Source organism: Onychostruthus taczanowskii, unplaced genomic scaffold (assembly GCF_017590055.1).
Source record: "Onychostruthus taczanowskii isolate IOZ18803 unplaced genomic scaffold, ASM1759005v1 scaffold18, whole genome shotgun sequence".
NCBI lineage: Eukaryota > Metazoa > Chordata > Aves > Passeriformes > Passeridae > Onychostruthus > Onychostruthus taczanowskii.
The window spans coordinates 1,913,781-1,934,778 of NW_024499017.1; the positions used below are offsets into that span (position 1 = coordinate 1,913,781).

At 39.6% G+C, this 20,998-nt stretch overlaps 2 protein-coding genes across 6 annotated transcripts in view; one reads left to right on the plus strand and one right to left on the minus strand.

Moving 5' to 3' along the window:
- Positions 1 to 5,673, plus strand: part of ADCY7 (adenylate cyclase 7) — a 59,337-nt gene extending 53,664 nt beyond the window's left edge. For 2 of the 4 annotated variants that reach the window (XM_041400835.1, XM_041400836.1), the window contains 5 exons: positions 514 to 660; positions 1,099 to 1,206; positions 2,002 to 2,326; positions 2,645 to 2,769; positions 2,887 to 5,673. In XM_041400835.1, the coding sequence (XP_041256769.1) occupies positions 514 to 660; positions 1,099 to 1,206; positions 2,002 to 2,326; positions 2,645 to 2,769; positions 2,887 to 3,033 (852 nt within the window). In that variant the 3' untranslated portion in view covers positions 3,034 to 5,673. The remainder of the gene's footprint in view (positions 1 to 513; positions 661 to 1,098; positions 1,207 to 2,001; positions 2,327 to 2,644; positions 2,770 to 2,886) is intronic. The other 2 variants (XM_041400838.1, XM_041400837.1) reach the window with 2 other exon arrangements.
- Positions 5,674 to 6,879: 1,206 nt separating this feature from the next.
- On the minus strand, positions 6,880 to 20,604 carry BRD7 (bromodomain containing 7). 2 transcript variants are annotated; one of them, XM_041400906.1, is made up of 17 exons: positions 20,473 to 20,604; positions 19,913 to 20,121; positions 19,380 to 19,509; positions 18,939 to 18,996; positions 17,671 to 17,815; positions 16,436 to 16,546; positions 15,919 to 16,103; positions 15,049 to 15,172; positions 14,356 to 14,431; positions 13,745 to 13,852; positions 12,913 to 13,045; positions 12,046 to 12,157; positions 10,869 to 10,925; positions 9,925 to 10,036; positions 9,638 to 9,781; positions 8,363 to 8,506; positions 6,880 to 7,407 (listed from the first exon to the last, which is right to left on the minus strand). In XM_041400906.1, exons 1-17 carry the CDS (start codon positions 20,519 to 20,521, stop codon positions 7,343 to 7,345), a joined length of 1,962 nt encoding a protein of 653 aa, XP_041256840.1. In that variant the 5' UTR covers positions 20,522 to 20,604; the 3' UTR covers positions 6,880 to 7,342. The 2 variants fall into 2 exon arrangements, with proteins under 2 accessions (XP_041256840.1, XP_041256841.1); XM_041400907.1 differs by lacking the exon at positions 6,880 to 7,407 and adding an exon at positions 7,414 to 7,585.
- Between the last annotated feature and the right edge of the window lie 394 nt (positions 20,605 to 20,998).

Below are 20,998 nucleotides of genomic sequence, written 5' to 3' on the forward strand. Positions count from 1 at the left end.
GACTGTAAACTGCTGCAATCTTTGCCTCTTGTTTGCATTCCAACACCTTTGTAAACCAAACAACATGTTAACCAGATGCCCTCAAAAAAATGAGAAGTTTTAGTTTGGCAAATATTTAAATGAGATTTACTGCTTTACAAAGACTGTATTTTACCAGAGAGGATAGGTTGTAATTTTTAGGGGAATGAGTTGAGGAGCAGATAGTATCTCCCAGAGAGAAATTAATTGATAATGATTTTTTTAAGAAATCTCATTCTGCCTGCATGTCGAGAGAGAACTCTCAGAAGAATGACAATGTCCAAGTAGACTGAAATGTTTAAGGTATCTTTAAAGAATCTCAGCTTTTCCTTAGGCAAATCTATTTTGTTTATGTTTCTGATAGAATAAGAGATGTGGTTGAATTCATAGGAAAGCTGTAATTTGATTTCTGGTTACAAACAAGTATCATGAGCGTGAGTACCTGTGGGGGGAGTGTGGCTGCTGACAATGTGTGGGTTTATTGCTTTCCTTTAGGACTGGTACCATCAATCCTACGACTGTGTCTGTGTCATGTTTGCATCAGTACCAGATTTTAAGGTGTTCTACACTGAATGTGATGTCAATAAAGAAGGCTTGGAATGCTTGAGGCTGTTAAATGAAATCATTGCTGATTTTGATGAGGTAATTAAGCTTCTGTCAAAAATGCACTGGATTACATATTTACTGCAAAATAAATGTTTCACTAGATCTGTGAGCATTAGAGGGGGAAAAACCATTTTTGTGCTGTACTAATATTCTGGCTTCAGCCTGCAATCTTGAAGGATATTTTCCCATCTAGTTGGGATTTTCAAGTACTTCATCTAATCCATTAGAAGTATGCTTTGAAAGTCCTGACTTTAAGGACTTTATTTCAGTACTCCAATGCTTTCATTTATCCTGTGAGTGGGTAGAGCAAAACTGTGAAACTAATCCTCAGTATTTTATTTAATCTTCATATGAGTGATAGTATTGCTAGAGATGTTTAATGCTTATGGTAGGCACTATAAGATTTCTGGTTAAATACTACACTGAAATATGGTATTAAAGTCTCAAGTTTTTGTTTTCTTTCCATTCAAACAGCTCTTGTTAAAACCTAAATTTAGTGGTGTTGAAAAAATAAAAACGATTGGAAGCACTTACATGGCAGCAGCTGGTCTCAGTGTAACACCAGGCCAGGAGAACAACCAGGTATGTTGGCTCTGAACCTGCCTTCAGTATTCTGTGGGTGCATAGGTGTGCTTAAAGTTATGAAATATAACATGATACAAAAAAGAATATAATGCACGGTGACTTCCTGAAATGTGGAAAATTATGACAAAATTGTATTGTCTCCTGCTGATTTCACTATTTATCTCCTAGTTCCATTTTATTTCTGAATTAAGTTATTCAGTCTGTAATCCCAGCATACTTTTTACATCTTTCATCTTTGATTCCAGTAGTTTAACATTCCTAGATGCATAACAGAAAGGCTCTAATAATAGGGGAGCCAAAGAATGGGAGCCAAAGAAAAGGCCATCTCAGAACTGGACAGTAGGCTTTTTCTGATACCTGAGAACTGGCACAGAAAGAGAATCCTCAAGTGCCACGTTAGGTCTTAAACTGTTAGCTGGAAGAATTAACACTAATTTCTCTGGCTCATTTTCAGTATAGCAGGTTTGTGTATGACATTAAGATGCATATACTAATATATGCACATAATAATTATATACCCAAACTATGTAAAATTAAAGGTGAAACCCTAAAGGACAGACAATAATTTGTTATAAAATTCAATCATATCATGCTTGTTATCTCATATACATCCCAGCTGTATTTAATGGAGTTTTGAAATTCTGCAGTTCTGCATTTACAAGGATGAGTGGTCTCATCCTTATAAACACTCCAGTGTGTGTTTTCACACTTGTAGTACTGCTTTGGAGTAGCAGCCTGACACAGCCTTTCATGTTGTAATTTGGTCATTAATATGTGTTATGACTTGCACAGGACAGGGAAAGGCAGCACGCTCACATTGGGATTATGGTGGAGTATGGAATTGCCCTGATGAGTAAACTGGATGGCATCAACCGACATTCCTTTAACAACTTCCGCCTACGCGTTGGTAAGCTCTGTTTGTGGGGAATGTGGACGCCACAGCTCAGAGAGGTGAGAAACAGGCAGGATGAGGTAGGTCCACGTGCTGAAGAGCCAAAGGCAGTGTTGTGTGGTCAGCTTTTCAGACAGGCCAAGCTCCTGCGTGGATGGGTATTTTCTCATCACTGGAGGGAGCAGCAGGAAGAGTGCAGCTGCATGACTTTGGAGGAAATGAAAGGTACAGATGAAGAGTGCAGTATCCTGTTGGTGACTGTTGACTGAAGACAGTATTGTCATTACAATGCTCATTTCTATATAGTAAAAGTAGAAGAGGAAGAATTTTGCTTTGTGCCCTAGACTTCCTATTTTGCAATGAGTGAGTCACTTCACATCTCCTGAGCCTCAGTATGAATATTTATGGAACAGCACTAATACTGATTGCTAGACAGGTGTTGCAGAGTTAAGTTTTGGGATGGTTTTTTTATCCCTGAAGCTACAGCTAACACAATCACATCCCTTTCTACCTCAGTAATGACAACTGCTTGTGTTTCTGCAGGGATCAATCATGGCCCTGTGATTGCTGGTGTGATTGGTGCCCGGAAGCCTCAGTACGACATTTGGGGCAACACTGTTAATGTTGCCAGCCGAATGGAGAGCACAGGGGAGCTTGGCAAGATCCAGGTAAAACTATGAGCCTTGCAATGTCCAAAGCATTATTTCCAATTGGTTGTGGAATTTTGCTTTAATGTGAATAATCAGAAGAATTTCACAAGAGTTTCTTATTCTTTTCACACAAAGGTCACCGAAGAAACAAGCAAAATACTACAGGAGCTGGGATACTCATGTGAATGTAGGGGACTCATTAATGTCAAAGGCAAGGGAGAACTGAGGACTTATTTTGTTTGCACTGAGACAGCCAAATTTCAAGGCATGGGACTGAACTGAGGCTAAAATGAAGTTAATAAAAATAGACTTAGATCTGCCTCCCTTCTGTGAAGACGTAGAATTTCCCTCCTTATGTGAAGGACTTTATTCTAAAAACATGTATATACTGTTCCTATCTCTTCTACATCTCAAGATGAGAGAATTTTTTTTTAATAAAGAATTCTGAGAAGTTCCTAGAAGATATACAAATGTCAGTCTGAAAAAGACTACTTTTTCCTGAAGTAATTTGAGGATTTACCTGGAATTGCCATGAGGCATTTTCAGTTAGTTGCTTTCCTTACCTGCACTGGGAGTCTTAACAGCTCTGGTGGCAACTGGTGTGGATGCACTGCAGAACTCGTTCCTATGCTAAAACATTCATTGCCTGCTAGACACACACCTGCTTACAGTATTGTGTTTGTCCTGACACGTGTGCTGAAACTGAGGGCACTGCCTATCCTGCTTCAGTGCTGAACAGACTGCACAGCAGAAGACAGCTGAATAATGGGAAGAGGAATGCAAGGAAACTCAAGTGTGTCACGTGATGACTGTTCTGAGCTCTTTTGGGAAAAAAACCTGAATTGCACAGTATGGGTCACTTGACCACCCTCGCCTCCTCCACAGTAGTACCTTGTGTTATGCAGATGTTTTCACGACCAAGAGCTGTTCACAAATACCTGAAATACCTTTAATCTAGTTCAGTGTGTTTACATTATATTACATGTTCTCCTTTGTATTTCTCTGTAATTAGTATCTGTATGTGCATTTTGTTCTGTCATGGTAAATCTTAAATTTTTTACGTTATATTTCAAAAAGTACAAGTGATGGTGAGGAGCACAGGGATCAGGCTCTGACAGCAGCTGGTGTTGCTGATCCCAGCAGGAATTCTGATTCTGTGCTGTGTTCTTGAGGGCACTTAAGGAACTAAAAAAAATCTGAATTGCTGGGAAGTTGAAGAACAGAATTACTAAAATAGTATTAGAAACAGTAGCAGATACTGTATAAACAGAACTGTGTGTGGTGGGTTTTGGTTTTTTTTCCCCGTTCTTATTTCTACAGTTTGACTAGCCACTGGCTGGTTACTATGCCTTTCAAAGGCAGTGCAGATTTTTCATAAACTGGTTTTGAAGGTTACAAAAGGACGTATGGAAAAAATGTGTTCATAATGAAATGTTTCAGCAGAGCCCCAATACTGGAAATGTGAGTAGAGCATTCATAAGATCATTGTGGACACGGTGTAAATTAGTTTATTTGTAAGGTTTTTAAGCTGTTAGTGTCCTTTGCTAATTTCTACATTGGCATTCTTTACTTACTGCAATCTCTTAATTTATTTGCTGTTGGTGCAGATGACAGTAGTTTGTAAGGCTAGCATCTTGTGCCCTGTTATGTCCCTCACTAAGGATGGCTTCCTCCTTTCCCCATATACCACGTTAGGGCTGGACAGCACAGTGATTAGTGAGTACAACACCTATTTGGCTGAGCCTTACTCCTCTACAAACAGCATTTCCTAATGCTTCTGGGTTTACTACCAACCCATGCTGGACAAGTGTTTAAGCAGTCCTGTGCTTCACTGCTGCCTTCTAATTACTGTGTAACTTCTTTAGAAGAGGAAGTGACTATATATCAAGACAGGAACAAATGTAAGTATTGTCCAACTGTGGATTAAAAATTGTACTGGTAGTCTTTGTCAATTTTGTAGATCAAATCTATGTGTGTAGTAGGTCTCCAACAGAAAACAGCATGTAAGAAAACCTGAATTTGAGGTGGCAAGTTCATGCATGGGCTCTGCTGAAGAAGGAAGTGACATACTCGCCGTCGTGTTAGTGCAAGTCAGTGTTGTAGTTGAAAAAACCTTCAAACAGTTTTTGCTACTCTTGTATGTTGTGTATTTGTAGTTACAGGTGCTCAGCAAGCATTTCTTTAGAGATATTTATTGTTTTACAGGACCACGCATGTGTCAAAGGCTCCTTTCAGCAGTCTTTGATGTCATGTTAGGTGAAGTGACCATTTGTCTCATGAATCTAATTTGAAAAGTGCATTATGCCTATAAATAGAGCTGGCTCTGAAGTGCTCCTGTTCACAGAACTTGTAGACTGTAGATGTAAGTTATCTAAGAAAGAACATTTGCTGTCTGTAACAGCATTTTGAAATGCTTTTGTTTACATGATGTTGCCTGTCAGGCTGGTAACTTATTTGGGTGTACCTTCGACTCAACCTCATTTGCAGAAGTGGCAGGAAGAGCTGCAGCTTCCAAAGGGGAAGGAGTTGGGTTTGGTTGCAGATTTAAAAAGAATGCTGACTTGGTGTGCTGTGCACAGCCTTCTTGGGGAAGTTAGAAACTCTGTGTAATGAAAGAGAGGATGACTAATTTCTCACCAGAACTGAACTGTATAAGAGCTATATTCAACCACAGAAAAAGTTCAACTTAACAAGCAACTGTATTGAAATAATTGTTTTCAGCAGTCCTTCTGAGATTGTTTCTTCAATTTAAGTTTCACAGTTCAATCTTGGTGGAAAAATCTTCCTTGCAGCATTATTTTTTTTTCTTAAATGGAAAAAATGGCACTGTATCTAATTTGAAGAGCTAATAACATCTGGAACTAGGTATCTGGTTTAAAGAACAAACTTTGTTTTTACTATGAAATAAAAAGCTTATTGAAACATGTCTGGTTTTGCAATTATTTTGATGGAGATCCCCGTGAAAAGGAGGTATATTCTTTATAGTGCTGCAGCCTAAATGGAACTCTTTTTACTCATAAACTGCCTTGGTATTTATCTTTTTAAAAAACGTTGCCAGTAGAAAATGCTTAGAGTGACATCCACATGTTCAACAGCTGATGAGAAATACTTCTGTCACTAGCAGCCACCTCGTGCCCCATCTAAAAGGTGAGTGATGGGCAGTAAGATGCTATGGAAGGAGCGAGTAAGGATTTGGCTAGCACATTTGCCCTGAATATTGTCTTTTTCTTGTAGCATGAAGATGATTTATATAGTAATGGAAGAATTTATTCCCTGGAGTAATAATTCAGCTGCTATTGCCTAGAACTGAAAAAACTCCAGTGGTGACTATTAAGTCTTCTGGGACAAGTGAAACTACTGGAGAAAACCCCAGGGTGACAGTTAAAAATTTTGCTATGTATTTTAGTAATTGTGCAAGTTTAAAAACAAATCTTTCTGCAGCATTTTCAGAGAGGAAGGAAAAGAGGAAGCAAGGATATGATGTTGGCCAGAAGACTGAGGGGAGGGGGTGGAATTCACAATGCTGTTTGGCCTGTAAGTTACCTCTCAGTTCAGTTCCCTGTCACTGCACACGTGAGCAGTGGCTCTAACCTACAGCTCGTTCCTCTTGACAACAGGGTTATACTGGAATCAGGGATTAAAAAAAGCAACATTTAAAAACAATGAAGGATGCCTACGGTAGAAGCCACGTGCAGCACTGTGTGATGGTGTGAGAGCAAATGGGGAGCACAGGGAAAGCCTGCTTGGGTGTGCTGCTGGCTGCAGCTGTGCCCAGGCAATGCTCGAGCTCTCTGTGCCTGAGAGCTGTGCTGCTGGTCTGCCCCTCTGGTGAACAGGGAGCTGTCTTAACGGGAGAAGGCTTTCTGGCAAACGAGCCTAGAACCATTATCCAGACAGTATCTGCTAATACCTCTGCATAACATGAAGAACTGTCTGAGATGACTGTACCACAACCACAGGGTACTTGTACTTGCTGACAATGTTAGTCTCACTTCTGGTCATGGGTGTAAGCTTGCCCTCCAGTTTTAGGATACTGTAAGTACACAGCAAGGTTTCTCTAAGAGGAGATTAATCCACATTCAAAGCATCACAAAGCTGAGCTTTTGTTAATTCATCACACTGCATCAGTTTTGTATAAAAAGTTTATTTCTCTTCCTCATGTCCATGAGAGTTGCACAGTAATTTTAAAAAGGGGCATGTTCAAACACTAACGATGTTTACACTAATGATGTTTGCACTAACCAGACTCAGAGACAAGTCTATACATTGCTTCTAGAAACTTTTGGTTGAGTCCCTGCACCATATATAGGCACATTTTCATTATGCTTTGACTTTTCCAGATACTTGGTAATTTAGGAAAACTTAAATGCGGCAGAGGTGCTTAAAAATATTAGAGAATGCAAAAAGAATAATTTAGTGCATTTACATAGCAGAAGTAACTAATACAAACCCTTCAAAAGCCATCAGCTCCAAAATTTAATAAACAAAAGTAGTTTAACACACAATAAACACACATGGTGAATGCACCTGAAGGACTTTTACCTGGGTCTTAAACAGAATCAAACAAACAGCTGTAAGCTGAACAGAATCTTCAGCTAGTAACTGCACCACACTCATTTTCAGGGACAGTGATGGTCTTTTTAGGCTCTTCAAAGTCTGAAAGTTTACAACAGACAGCAGGTTACTGACCACAGAATGCTCAAGTGAAGACATGCATATCCAGCAGAGCATGCCTCAGGTCATTTGCTATTTATGCAGACAGTCCTGTGTTAGCTGTTTGCTCTTCAACAGTCCCAGAAAATCCTGTGTTTCATTTGGTTCTGTTGCAAAGCCTCTGTGTAATGTTATGGAAAAGAAAAGGCTCAATAATTTTGAAATGGAAATTTCTTGAGCAGTTTCCTTAAAAAATAGGAATGAGTTCCTGAATTAATCCTGCTCTTTCAGTTAAAATGTTATTTAATGAACACTTTCATAAGCCACAGATTGACTAAATTTGTTGTGTGAATTATGTTTTGTGAGAGGAAATTCTTCCTGCCCTACCCTAACTCTGGGTGCTCTTTTGCTGTGCATGTTATAAATGGGGGAGGACAGGATCTGGCACCGAGACTCCACTGACCAGACTCCCTAATCCAGCAAAAACAGCCGCTGCTTTTGGCTGGATAGGGTAAGTTGAACTCATGCTGTCAAGTTCCAAAGCATGACAGCTTGCCAAACTAAGCAAAAGGCCTGCACAGCCAAAAGCCTGGAGAAGAAGGAATCACGATGTACTCATTTTAGCAAGTGAGGAATTTCAACTCCTCTCTTGCAACCTCATGCAAAATGGGGAAAATTAAAACTAAATTAATTACTGAGATTTAAAATCTGGCAGTGCTGTAAAATGGATTGTAGAGTAATCATGTAGCTGAACCAAAGTCCCCTACACACAAAAGATTCATTTTGGACTGAGACCAAAGGCAGCAACTTTCCATTTGAAACAGAATTTAAAAAGGAGAGAAGAACTGAAAATTGGAACCACACTACTGCAAAGTTTTACCATAAGCCAGTCTAAGGATTTGCAGATGTGGTTTTGTTCCAGTTGAACAGATGCTACAAGATGTTTTCATATACTCACCCTCTGTCAAATCTACCCAGCTGTCTTCTGTCTCAGGTAGAGGGACCGAGATTCCCATTGCTTTCCGGATTCCGTAGGTACTGACAATGTCACCCGGAGTCACTTGCTGGGCAAGTTCTTTCAGGTTATTGGTTACTCTCTCCGCTGGAAAAGATAAGAGGATGTGTTTATGTGCTACATATAGACACCAAATTGCTGAATCACCCTGCAAGCAGTTCAATTATTTAGTGCAAAGGCAACTATGTTAAATAATATTTCTAGAACAGAAGAGCTGTCCTGTGCTGTGTGCAGCCGGGAAAGACATCCTGGGAACCAAGAAACAAAGTAAGAAGAACAGGAGGAATGAACAGCTGCTGCCCAAGGCTTGCTGCCATCAGGAAACACCAGAAGTTAAAAGAGTAAGTTAATGAAACTTGGGCCACACATGCAGCAGCTGGGAGAGGGCTGATGGCACCCACACAGCACTGGTGTTAGTAATAGCAGGATTTTGGGATTCAGCACAAAGCTTTGGATATAAAGACAGACTGTGCTTGCTGCTACAAATGTAGTTTTTCCTCAAGAAGGAAGCCATAAGTAGTGAACCATAAAAAAAGATAGTATTTGGTCTGGCTTAGACTTGGTGTGGTACCGACTTTGTCATATTGCTTCAGTAATGTGGTTTAGTTGAGACCATGAATAGTCTTGCACAAGTCAGTTTTACTTGCCAAACAGGCACCCTGCACACAGTCATATCTTAGAGGGCTGCCATTAACAAAAGCTGTGTAGTTGATCTGTGAGACAAGCAGGTTTGCTCAAATAACTAAACAATGTATGATTGGTACTAATTAGTGTAACTCAACAGACTGATCACCAGATCCATCCTGGACCAAAGCTGGCCTTGAATGTATGACTGGTATTAATTAGTGAACTCAACAGACTGATCACCAGATCCATCCTGGACCAAAGCTGGCCTTGCAATAATAACTTGGCAATACTTAAGCAGACCTGTTCAAAGACACTGCAAAACTCATGGAGTTATTGGTATTTGGCTATTCTCTGCCCTATGGCATACAGAAGCTTTAATCAGTTCTAGGGGCATTTAGGAACAAAGAGAAAATACTTGTAATTACTATTTAAGTTTCATCTGGCTTTACATCCAAAGAAGTTTAAGTTACTCCTCTAGGCCTAACAGAGCATGTAATCTACACTACAGCCCTTGAGACTTTTTTTTCTTGGAGCTGATACCAGTTGGGACTTGATCAATTCTGCAAGAATGATCAGAAAAAGTGTATTTACCCAAGTGCATTTCTCTGTAAGATGGACCCAGAAGACAAATCATATTAGGCGGTGGTTTTGTACTCAGTCGTTCATTTTGAGCGTCCTGCAGTTCTCTGAGCAGCTTTGTTGTTTCATCAAGTTTCCTCTGGAAGATTTCAGCCTCTGTTTAAAGAGAAAAAGAAAGTCCTGACTAGTAAGACCTAAGTCTATTTACTTACTTTACGACACAAAATATTGTGTAAGGGACTGAGAAACTAAAGGAGTTACAGACATATATCAGAACTTTCACTACCACAAAGACTCACCCTCAGAATCAAACTCTTCTATAGGCATGCCAAAGTTTGTAACTGCTTTTAGAGCTGTAAGTCTGTCGCTATTAGCAGCCTCCAACCTGGCAGCAATATCAATTTCCATACTCTGAAAAAAAACCCCAGCAAGTAATAATGTAAATAATATTTGGTTCAGCCTTGAAACAACAAAATTGTCTGGGGAAGATCAGAACACAAAGGTAAGGTTAGCCTGATCTACAAAAGTAAGTGAACATACAGAGGGAAAGCTGAAAAGACGCCCTGTACAACTTTACTGTTCTACAGTTATTGTTTACTCATTCTATTTCATATGCAAATAGAAATCAGCATCTGCCAAAATCATTGGGGATATATGCACAAACAATGTGGTAACTTATGACCAACATCCTACTTAAAAAGCAGTCTAAAACTTCCTTCAGCGCACCTAAAGGAGATTTTATCAAAGATCTGAGGCCAAAATTCAAAAGGAATCTGGGTACTGGCTGCAGATGAAGAAATGCTTCAGGAGAGCACCCCTGGCCCTAGAACTGCTTTCTCTAATTGAGCAAAGTTTGGGTGGAATGATTTGACATCTATAATGTATTGCCTGTAAGGGCACAAAGTGAGAACTTCTCAAAGACTGCAACATATTGTGTACACTGACATTACAAATTCATGTTAAACAAAACCACATTAAAATAGAAACAAAGCTACAGTTCTGAACAACCACAAACAAAAATACATAAGCATTTTCTTCCAGTTCTCTTAACATATAGTTAAGACTTAACGTTTTGGAGAACCTTACTCTCCTCATGCATACAAAGGGACACACCATTTTCACAAGATTTACAGCTTGTCAAAGTCTCAGTGTTGTAGTAGAGCCCTGAAAGTTTTAGGCTGTTTTATAACTGTGAGCTTGGACAGGTTGGTTGGAGAAGTTAATTCATAAAGAAAAATTTTACCTTTACATCTTTCATTGCATCACTTCTTTCCTGTGGGCCTTCAGCTTCCTCACATGGCTGAATAAAGAAAGGATTTTTAAAGAAAGCATTAAAATTACTCTTTTAATTCAAAGTAAAATCTTACAAGATGCCATATTCTAGGTAAGTATGCAACGTCATAATGTGCTTTCACTGTAAAGCAAGTTATAATGCAGCTATTTTTTAGGGTCTTTCTTGGGGTACTAATGTTTACTGAAATACATTTTTTCAGCTCAGGTTTTATTTCTCTTTGCAAAGTTCACAGCGATGTCACACCAGAGACTGATGTGCAGGAAAAAGAGGAAGGGTGTTTATTAGAGGCTGAAATGTTTTCTGTTTGTGTATGCAATTGTATTTCTCTCAATACTGCCCAGAGTAAGAGGCCAGACCCTGAGAGTCAGTGCCAGTACTGGGTACAAGAAAAGAGCTAAACGTGAAATGCTAAGGAAAGGTGTGAGCTGAGGCAAAAAGGTCCATGGACTATTTCTAGTATTAATTTAGGTAATATTTGACTCATTAAGGCTACAATCTGTTTGTTTCAATAGCTGGCATTGATTTGAAACTCAAAGCAAGACTTTTAGTTAACAGGAACTGTTCAGAGGAGATTCTCTAATAATTATTGGATTGTCAATTAAGGTTATCAAATGAGCCTCTTTGATTCCAGTAATGTTTAGCATGGACAGGACTGGAATTTCCTAAGAATTTGAAGTGACTGCTCAGTGTTTTTACACAGCACATGTGTGACTTTAAAAGCATGGTACCAAGTAAAAGGAAAAACTACATATTAATTCACCTAAACTAAACAGTGACAGCTAGGCATGTGATAAAATTTTCATGGAAAAAAAGAAGTCTGTCAATGATTACCTCAATTTTAAACAACTACTTACTGGTCTTGAAACAGGAGTTAGTGATAATGGGAAGGGGATAATGGACAAAGAATAGGTAATTATATTCTATGTACAATATGTTAATGTTCATTAATCTAATTAACAATAATTGCTTTCCAGAAAATCCTGCCACTGGAGGCAAAGATCAGTCTTTACTTTCCAATTCTATCAATTGAAAGAAAGCCCATTAATAGGATCAGCATCGTCTTCCTCTTGCTTCAGAGCTTATGTGCTAAAACCAAGAGCCAGATAGTACACAAATCCACCCTCACCATTTCTAGTTCTCTGAGAGCTCTAGAATGTCCTCCTTTAGTCAGAACATCCAGCAAACTATCAGCCATTAGGAGAGGATAATCCTGGGATTTCATAAAAAAATCTTGAATGCTGAAAGAATAAAGATAGTTCAGGTAACTACTTTCATATCAAACATTTAATGTAAAAATGTTATGTAAGGTCAAACCAATATGTACAGCACAGAAAACGTAAGAAATAGGACAGTATCTGATCAAAATGGATTGCTTTAGTTTAATAATGCCTGCCTTCTGTAGCTGAGGAATCCATTCTGAATGGGACACTGCAAAACTTGGACATGTGTAGTGTCTGAGGCAGCTGCATCAACACGAAAGCAAACTTGCACAGGCCCTTCACGTTTACACTGTACTAAAGTATTCCTCCCTTTCCCAAAAATTTATATCACTGTGCCTGCTCCTTGTGACACTCTCATAAAACAAAAGAGGTTTGAAATTTTTACAATCAAGAATAATAAACCAACAATTATTTTTACAAAGCTGTATCTCATTCAAGGCAGTAATTAAGGTGAAAAAAACCCACCAGTTTCTACAAACATTTGTAAAACTCAAAAATCTTCTGGCTTTGAACATGAGTCCTTAAGTTATAAATACATCTAAGTTTAGACAGTGTACTCCTAGGAATCAGCAGCATCACAATTCTTCCTCCAATTATACTTTAGAGGCAGGTTCTTCTACTGAAGTATTTGTTTCTTACACAAGCAAACCCCTGTGAGCTATAAAGATGGCGGGGCCATCACTCCACAGCAAAGCCAGCCCATCCTGCAGAGAGTTTCACATAACTGCCTCTGTCCATGGCAGCTGTACTGTGCATCCTGCCTGCTGGATTACCTGGAAGATCCTTGATTAGAGTCTTCCCCATATGTGGAGTAGATTAGGTCAGAATCTTCTTTGCTTATGTTGGCAAATGTCGAATCATACGTTGGTGCATAGGAACTGAAGGGTCCGTAATTCAAGTATGTCACTAATGAATAACAATAGCACTAATTATTACCCTGCTTTGGATGCTTCGGTAGAAATGAGAAGGGAGGGGCTCCAAAACAACCCCCAAGAAGAAACTTTAAAGGAATGTATTTCTTAAGGTGAAAACAAGCCTTCACAGAACCATCTGTTCACAATGTAACAATATTTAATAAGATCTAAATCAAATGCATTTGCATTTGCAAATATGTCATTAACATCACTGCGTGCCTTAGCACTACATGAAGAGTCTGATGCTGGGAAAAGGTTCTCAGGCTCACCCCTGCTCTTTTAAAGCCACCAAAAAGGTTTCTCTTCTCAGTGTAGATAAAAAATAAATAACTTGCCCCTTTCCTATGTGTAACTTAAGCAGGACTCTGTGATATGCTGTTAATTGTGTAATAGATACAAAGAAGCATAGAATGGTTTGGCTTGGGAGGGACCTTAAAGATCATCTATTTCCAATCCCTGTGCTTTAAAGGGTGAAAATGGGAGACTGGGACAAACCATGTGATCAGTGCAAATTACCAAACACCCAGTGCAAAAACAACAACTAAATACAACACCCTGCCATGGGCAAGGACACCTAATAATGTGATTTTTAGAAATTGTTAGTTCCAAATTTGTGTGCTAGTAACAAGATACACTTTATTTATATAAGAAGAAGGATTTGTATTCTTAAAAAAAAATTATCAGCACTTACCTGGAGTAACCTTGTTTCTTTTGTCTTCTTTGAACCCCTGTAATGTATTAACTCCTGACTGAAGCCTTCCTGCTGTCATTCCCAGCTTCACAGGGCAGTAACCTGGTTCTGCAATAGGACATATCAGAATACAGAGAAGGCATAGGAAGATGACTAAACTCATTTAATACTCAGCTAAGAACTCAAATAGGACATGGCTCTCAAAGTGTGCTTTCCTATCCAAATGCTTCATGCTAATGATCTGGGACCCAGACAGTTCCCAATTCTAAAACATCTTGTGACCTTCTGGGTCTGCAGACACTGCACTCTGTACATGGACCAAAAATAAGAGGATCCCAAGAAATTCTCCAGTAGCAAGTGTTCTTTTGCAGCTTCCACAAACAGCTGACACAAATCAGAGAAGCAAGAGCACTGAGGCCTCCCACCAGCTGCTCCTAACAACAGCCACAGCTGAGGCCCATCTACGTGATCCTTCAGCTGCAGCTTTTCCAATCCAGATCTTTATCAGACTGGAAAGAGGCATTCAGTTCTTGGCCAGGATTTGCTCATCTGTCCCTGTAAAGATGCCAGGTACGTGGAAGTCACTTGTTACCTGCACCATGCCAACTCACCTCCAGCAGCGAGGTCAACGGGATTAAGAAGGCCCAGAGTTGTTGTACCATCTGGTTTTCTTCTTTCGAATTCACACTGAAATAAGATTAGACTATTTTAATTTGCATAGTACTTGAAATTCCTGGTCCTTAAACTAATGAAAACATTTAATGAAACTGTCCTATCTGCAGGAATAAGAAAGGAAATCAGTCACTCAGAATCAAGTGCTGCTCTAAATTTTTACTTTCACTAGATAACTTTATTATTGGTATAGGCACAAAGAATTGAGATATTATAATAAATATTAATGCTTCTGCAAAGGGCAAGTGACAAAAAATGTAGAAAAAGAAACTCGCATAGTACTACCAATCTGAGTTTCTTCTCCTGTAATACTAATAACCTTTGATCAGGTATGTGTCTGTTCCAGAACTATGAGATTTTTGCAGGTCAGTTTTATTTTCTTGAGCTTTCTACTATTCATCCTTTTCTATTACTTTATTGAAAATTTCAGCTCAACTTGCTCTGCTGATGAAATTCAGCATGCATTCAAATAGCACTTTTTTTTTAACCTGATGATGTTACATAGATGATCAATGGTGTAAAATGGTGTAAGCTGCAGTAAAAGCAGACAAGAAGTTTCAACTGGTATAAGAGGCCAAGGAAACCTGATTTATGGAAAAGGGAAAGGAGCTACCAAGGCCCCCAGTGCCTACCTGGCTGTTTGCAAGGCGCCTGGTTAACTTCCCTCCGGATTCCTTAACAATCCGATCAATCTGCTCTTGCTCCCTTTCCAAGCTATTGCTTCGTAACTTGTCCTCAAGCAGGTCTTTATCCTTCCTGTGAATGCACCCACACAACTTAGGGACTAGCTGGACACCAACTGGCTAAATAACACAACAGGATACTGTGACAATAGTTTTAGCCTACTCTGTACCTGGTTTTGCAGACAAAACAACCAACAACAACAAAGAGTGCTATTGAATATGACTGTATGTAATACAGCTGGGGAAGGCATGTGACAAAGGGTTACATCAGTAAACCTTTACAGTTAATAACTGTAAAGGTCTCCCACAAAACTAAGATACCCTTAATTTTAGTACCCAGCATTTATTTTCCTAAATATTTACCATCTTCCTATCTGGTATTTCTAGATATGAATAGCTATTTCAGAAAGTACACTTTCTGTAGCTAGGCAGCTGTGTGTTTCAAATACAACCACTATGTAAACAAACAAAAAGTAATCAAAATTTGCTATGTAGCTTTTTGTACCAAAATGTTTAAAAGCACTTGTTTGCAAGCCTTCTCCAAAACTACACAGTGTCCGTGAAATGGACACTAAACCAGAAAATAATTGAAGGAATGATGAACAGTACATGGTTACCTACCCTCAAAAATGATTGTATCATAAATGATTCTAAACTTATTTGGTTTTAGTAATTAGGATGCTTTATATAAGTGTAGCTCCCTTGAGATGAAAATGTCTAAGTAGTACCAAAGAGAAACCCACATCCATTGGACCCTAAATCATCTTGCTATGTAGCATTTAAAAGGTGTATCCTACAATGACTCAGACAATACTTCACTTTTTGTGCTCTTTGCTAGGTGTTTTGAATGCTTTGGTGTCACCATCCATAGGTTCTCCTCTGTCTTTTCCGGGACCATTTTCCTCTTCTCCAGTTTGCTGCAGTTCTGTCTTGTCCTTCTGCTTCCTTGTCTTCTGTAAGTCAGCCATGAATTCTATACTTTGTTTCAGGCTCTGAATTCTCTCCTGAATAACATGAAAATCCTTTTATTTGCTGCTTCAATGAATCTTTTTGTAACCTACCCATGGAGACTTAATTTTATCTGAGTTCTTTCTTTCTTATGCTAGCAAACACAGAGTCTAGAAGGTGAAATACTAAATTCAACACTTTCCACAATGACTAATCTGGCAGCATTACTAAAACAATGTACTATTTATATTCCAATATACAACAAGCGTTTGACAAATACCAAGAAAGGTTTTATTAATTTTCAAGAGATCCCTGTAAAGGGGATAAACAGGGATCAAAAAAAAGAAGCAGTATACTTTAAAATATTTTGGTTGGTGTTTTTTGTTACCTGGCTAAGTATCTTCATCCCTGAGTGCAGCAGTTTTTTTGCAGCTTTGTAGTAAACGGTGTCTGGTTTGTTGTAAATCATTGCATTATTACACATCAGTTTGAAGTTATCCTGTTCAAAAATGAATAATTTTGGAATGAAAGTTAATTTTCCAGTGTACTATATACTGATATTCTTGTTGCAAATGGGGTGTCTTGAGCTTTAGGGAAAAAAAACTTAGACAAATACTTTTAATGAATGAATTTAAGAAATCTACTAAAAATGTAAACAGGGATAAGTATGTAACTCTGTTTTAAGACTTGAATTTATCAACCCAAGAAACATCCTTGAAATACTCTAAGTGTACTGTTTGTAGTTTTTAAAGCTTCAAAGGAAGCCTCTTGGCTACAGCTACCCACCTCCTGGCCAGTCAGCAGCCATTAAAACAAAGTGAAGCAACATAACAAAGAAAAGCTGCAGTGCAAAGTTAAATTATTACAGACTATCCCAAAGTTTTAGTTACAATGAAGAAATGTATGCTTGTTTGAAATTCAAGTGAGCTAGAAACTGCACTTCTATACTCACTGCAGCCTCTACAGGTGAATATGTTTTGTCACATTCTCATTTATTTACAAAATTAAAATTAACTAGAAACAGCTGTTACAACAGGGAATGCTCTTCTAAGTTTTGGAAATCTAAAGAAGAATGTGTAAGAAAATACAACCAATACTATTAACTAACATCTGCCTAATTGTTAATTACACACAAATTACACCTCTCAGGCCCTCATCTAGCCCAGTAAAGAACTAGAGTATTTCTGATGAAGAAAACAAAACAAAACTAGGTCCCACATATTTTGAAGGTTCAAGAAGGCTTTCAAACCAGGACCTTGGATCCATTAGGCACACTACAGCACCAGGACCGAGCTCACAGTGCCTTCACTCCTTGATCTCCATGACCAGACTAGTCTGGGAAAGCAAGAGATCTAAAACAGGCTGAAGGACAAACTGACAGATTCCATGCAATCCTGCACAAAACCTAAAACCATCTGCATCTTTTTGAGATGCACATTTACAAACCAGAAGTGTTTTCTCTTTTACAGTCAGAACTCACTTGCTCACAAAAATTCAAGAAGAAACATTTCTTGGTAGAAGTACTGATTCATCTTGGCATCTTTCTACTCCCATAAAATACTAGCCTTCAAGTCAATTGAGCATAACACATCTCTGTAGTCAAAACAAAATTCAAAACATTACCTTTAATTCTTCTATGGACTGGTACCCATTGTTCTTGATCTTCTCTTTCATGGTACTAAAATCCATTGGGTTTTTAATGATCATGGAATAGCCAGGGGCAATAAAGTCAGTCACAGGAAATGAAAAGAAAGAACTTGGATCCTTTCTGTTAAGAAATGAAAGATGGTTTTTTATGTTTCAACTTATAACAAAGAACATACCGAGTTTGGAACTAAATAGAAAGGAAATAACTAAGCTGAAAAGGAATCAGAACTATAAAGAGAGAAATAGCTTGTGTCAGCATAATCTTTCCCTTTCAAGGTTGAAAAGATCTCATATGCAAACCCATGTACCAAAAAAGTACTACAAATGCATTTCAGAAGTTCTTTCTATATTTTGATAATTATCTGTGCTCCCCAGAAGATGAAAAAACCCCAAATTTTTAAAAAAGATTTTACATTTTAACAAAGGTATTTTATACCATATTAGAAATAATTTAAAAATTAAACAAATATACAGAATATAAGAATATTCTTGTCATTTATCGTTTACTCAGAAATTATCAGAAGGGAAGAGACAGGATTCAAAATCCAAGTGCTGTTTTTTGTATGCACAGAAAGGGAGCCAAAATGAACACTTTTGATAGTTTAAGTTTCTTGAAACTGATACCACACCTAGGTCTTGCAAATTTACAGGTAAGAGAAAACCTGCAAACGAAGTTTCAAGCTCAGTCTGGTGAGACAGCTAAAGGGAAAGATCTTTCAACCACTCTTGCATAAGATGCAGATACTCTTACAGTCACAAAAGATTATCTTAGTAAGAGACTACTCTAAAGAATTGCAGACTTGATGGTTTTAACCAAAAAGACATATGGTTAGTAAAACAGTAAGAGAACATGGCTGAAGTTTTCAAATGCATTCTTCCTTTTTATTGTAAATCATGCTAAAATAGAATTCAAGGTAAAAGAAACTTTGGCAAGTTAATTATAATTTTTTGTGCTTTCCTTTCAAAAGCTTCCTCTAAAGAAAACATCACATTATTGGAAAACTTCCCCGGTTTTGAAAGCTTTTTAAAACCACTATGAACTTGAAACTGGAGGTGTTCACAAGAAGTCTAAGCTGAAGAGAAACTCCAAATACACTTTCTTAAACTAGCACTTAAATTCCTAAAATAGGCCTCTTAGCAATATATTTACCAATGATATTTTCACTGAGCTCTGTGTGTGCCCCTTCCCTTACTGGATGTTATTTTCACTTCACAGCTCTGCAAGCCTGTAGCACAGACATTACCTCTGCAGCTGTCTCATGAGTTGATTCAGAGCTTCCTGAAGTGGTGTCTGCTCCACCTCTAGAGCAAAAACAAGGAGAGGGGGAGAAACAGTGTGAGGCACAACTGACTGCACTTCCAAGATATTACAAATCAACCAAACAAAACTGACGCACCTTGAGAATTCAGTATAAAGAAAAGAACACCATGGCAAACCCCACAATACCTACAGGGGATCTACTTTTCTCATTGCCCTTACTTCACATTCTGCTCACTCTGACAGAAGTACCAGATACCACTCTTTAAAGGAAGTGTACAGAAAACTAATTCCAAACTTTGTACAATATGGAGAAAAACAGATGGCACAAAATGCCAAGTCACTTGCTACAGAAACAAAGAACAATAAAACATGAGTCAATTACAGAAAACATGAATTAGCAAAAGAAATGTCTTTTTTCCCCTACCCTCCTGCTTGGATAAAGAGCTCGTCAGTGGTTTCTCTGGTGACAATTCCATTCTGACGGGGGTCTGACATTTCATTTCCTGCTCTCCCTCACTGTCTCCATGGTCTCGATCTCGTTTCTTTTTATCCTCCTGGAAAGATTGTTATGGAAATGTAAGAGTACCTGCAAACCCTGCATTATTAATGTACATAATGCTCTCTAGATTTTTCAAAACATATTCACAAAGTTTAGAAAATAAGAATAGTTTGTAAGTGCTTAAAATTTCTGTATTCTTTATGTACTGTCTCCATCTGCTGGACACTGAAATAATTCAGCCGTACACTACAATGTACCACTGAATTAGTTGTTTAGAAAATGTGACAGCTATCTGGTGTGTATCCTTAAAAAATGAGACAGGAATGCCTCACACATCGAGGCTGAACGTACTCCAGCTTAAGGATACAAGTTACAGTCATATCTGCTGACCTTTTGATGTGAAACCCAGAGAAAGTCAAAACTTTTTTTTGCTAAAATGCAGTAACATGAACACATACCTTAACTTTTCTCCTTCTTTTCTCCTTTTCTTCGCCAGGAACTTGTTTTTCTCCTTTCTTCCTCTTTTTCCTTTTTCTGTCCTTGTGTTTTTCATGTTCAGATTTGTCTTCGTAGAGGCTGGAATCAAGTCCAGCATTTCCAGTGGAAAGCTCAGCAACTTCATTTCCTCCAACTTTCAGCACCAGCTTCAATGGCTTTTCTACGTATTCTTAAACCAGCAGAGAAACAGGCTGTGTGAGTACCAGATCAAACACACTCCTGTCCTCAGTAACCCCGCGCGATCCCTCCTCTTCCTCACCGCACCATTTCCTCATTCCCAGTCCCTAGAGCTGCTTCTCCCCCGCGCAGAGCAGAGCCGAGCCCGCCGCCCACCTCCCGACCCCGGGCCCGCCGGCGGAGTGAAGGCCCCGCTCCCCGCAGCCTCAGCCCGGAGCGTTCAAACCTCCCCGGCGCTGGGCCCGGCGGGGCGGGGCGGCCGCCGCCGGGGGCTCCGGGCCCGCGTCCGCTTCGGGCCGCGCTGCCCGGCGGCCTCTGCCCGCCCACCCCCGTAGGGACCCACCCTCGTAGGGATGTTTGTCCGACTTGTGCTTCTTGTGCTTCTTCCCCATGGCCCCGGCCCGGCCCGCCCGGGAGAGGCCGCGCTGTTGAGGCGGAGCACGGCGCGGCCCCGCGCGGCCCGCAGCGGGCGATGGCGGCCGCAGCGCCCCCTGGCGCGCTGGAGGTCTGGCGCAGCGGTGGGAGGCTGAGCGGCAGCGTGGCCGGGCTGCGGCGGGATCGGGGTCTGCCATCGCGGCTCGGGGCATTTCCCCTTGTGAGCAGCCCCCTCCGCTCCCCGGGCAGCATCGCCTCTCCAGGACCCTCGCGGCATCCTACCGAATCATAGAATGTTCAAAGCTGGAAGAGACCTTTAAAATCATCCAGTCCCGGTGTCAAACCAGCACTACCCCTAAACCTCATCACCCCTTAAACACCTCTAGGGATGGGGACTCCACCACCTCTCTGGGCAGCCTGTTCCAAGGACACATCACCCGAATAGTGATTTTTTTCTAAAAATCTGATCTCGTCTGTCCTGCGCCTGCCCGCAG

Coding starts and splice junctions, on each gene's coding strand:
- BRD7 (XM_041400906.1), bottom strand. CDS start 20,521: ATGGGGAAGAAGCACAAGAAGCACAAGTCGGACAAACATCCCTACGAG. Junction 14,432..15,048: donor GGCGCCTTGCAAACAGCCAG/GTAGGCACTGGG, acceptor ATCTTATTTCAG/TGTGAATTCGAAAGAAGAAA. Junction 8,507..9,637: donor TTACAGAGAAATGCACTTGG/GTAAATACACTT, acceptor TATCTTTTCCAG/CGGAGAGAGTAACCAATAAC.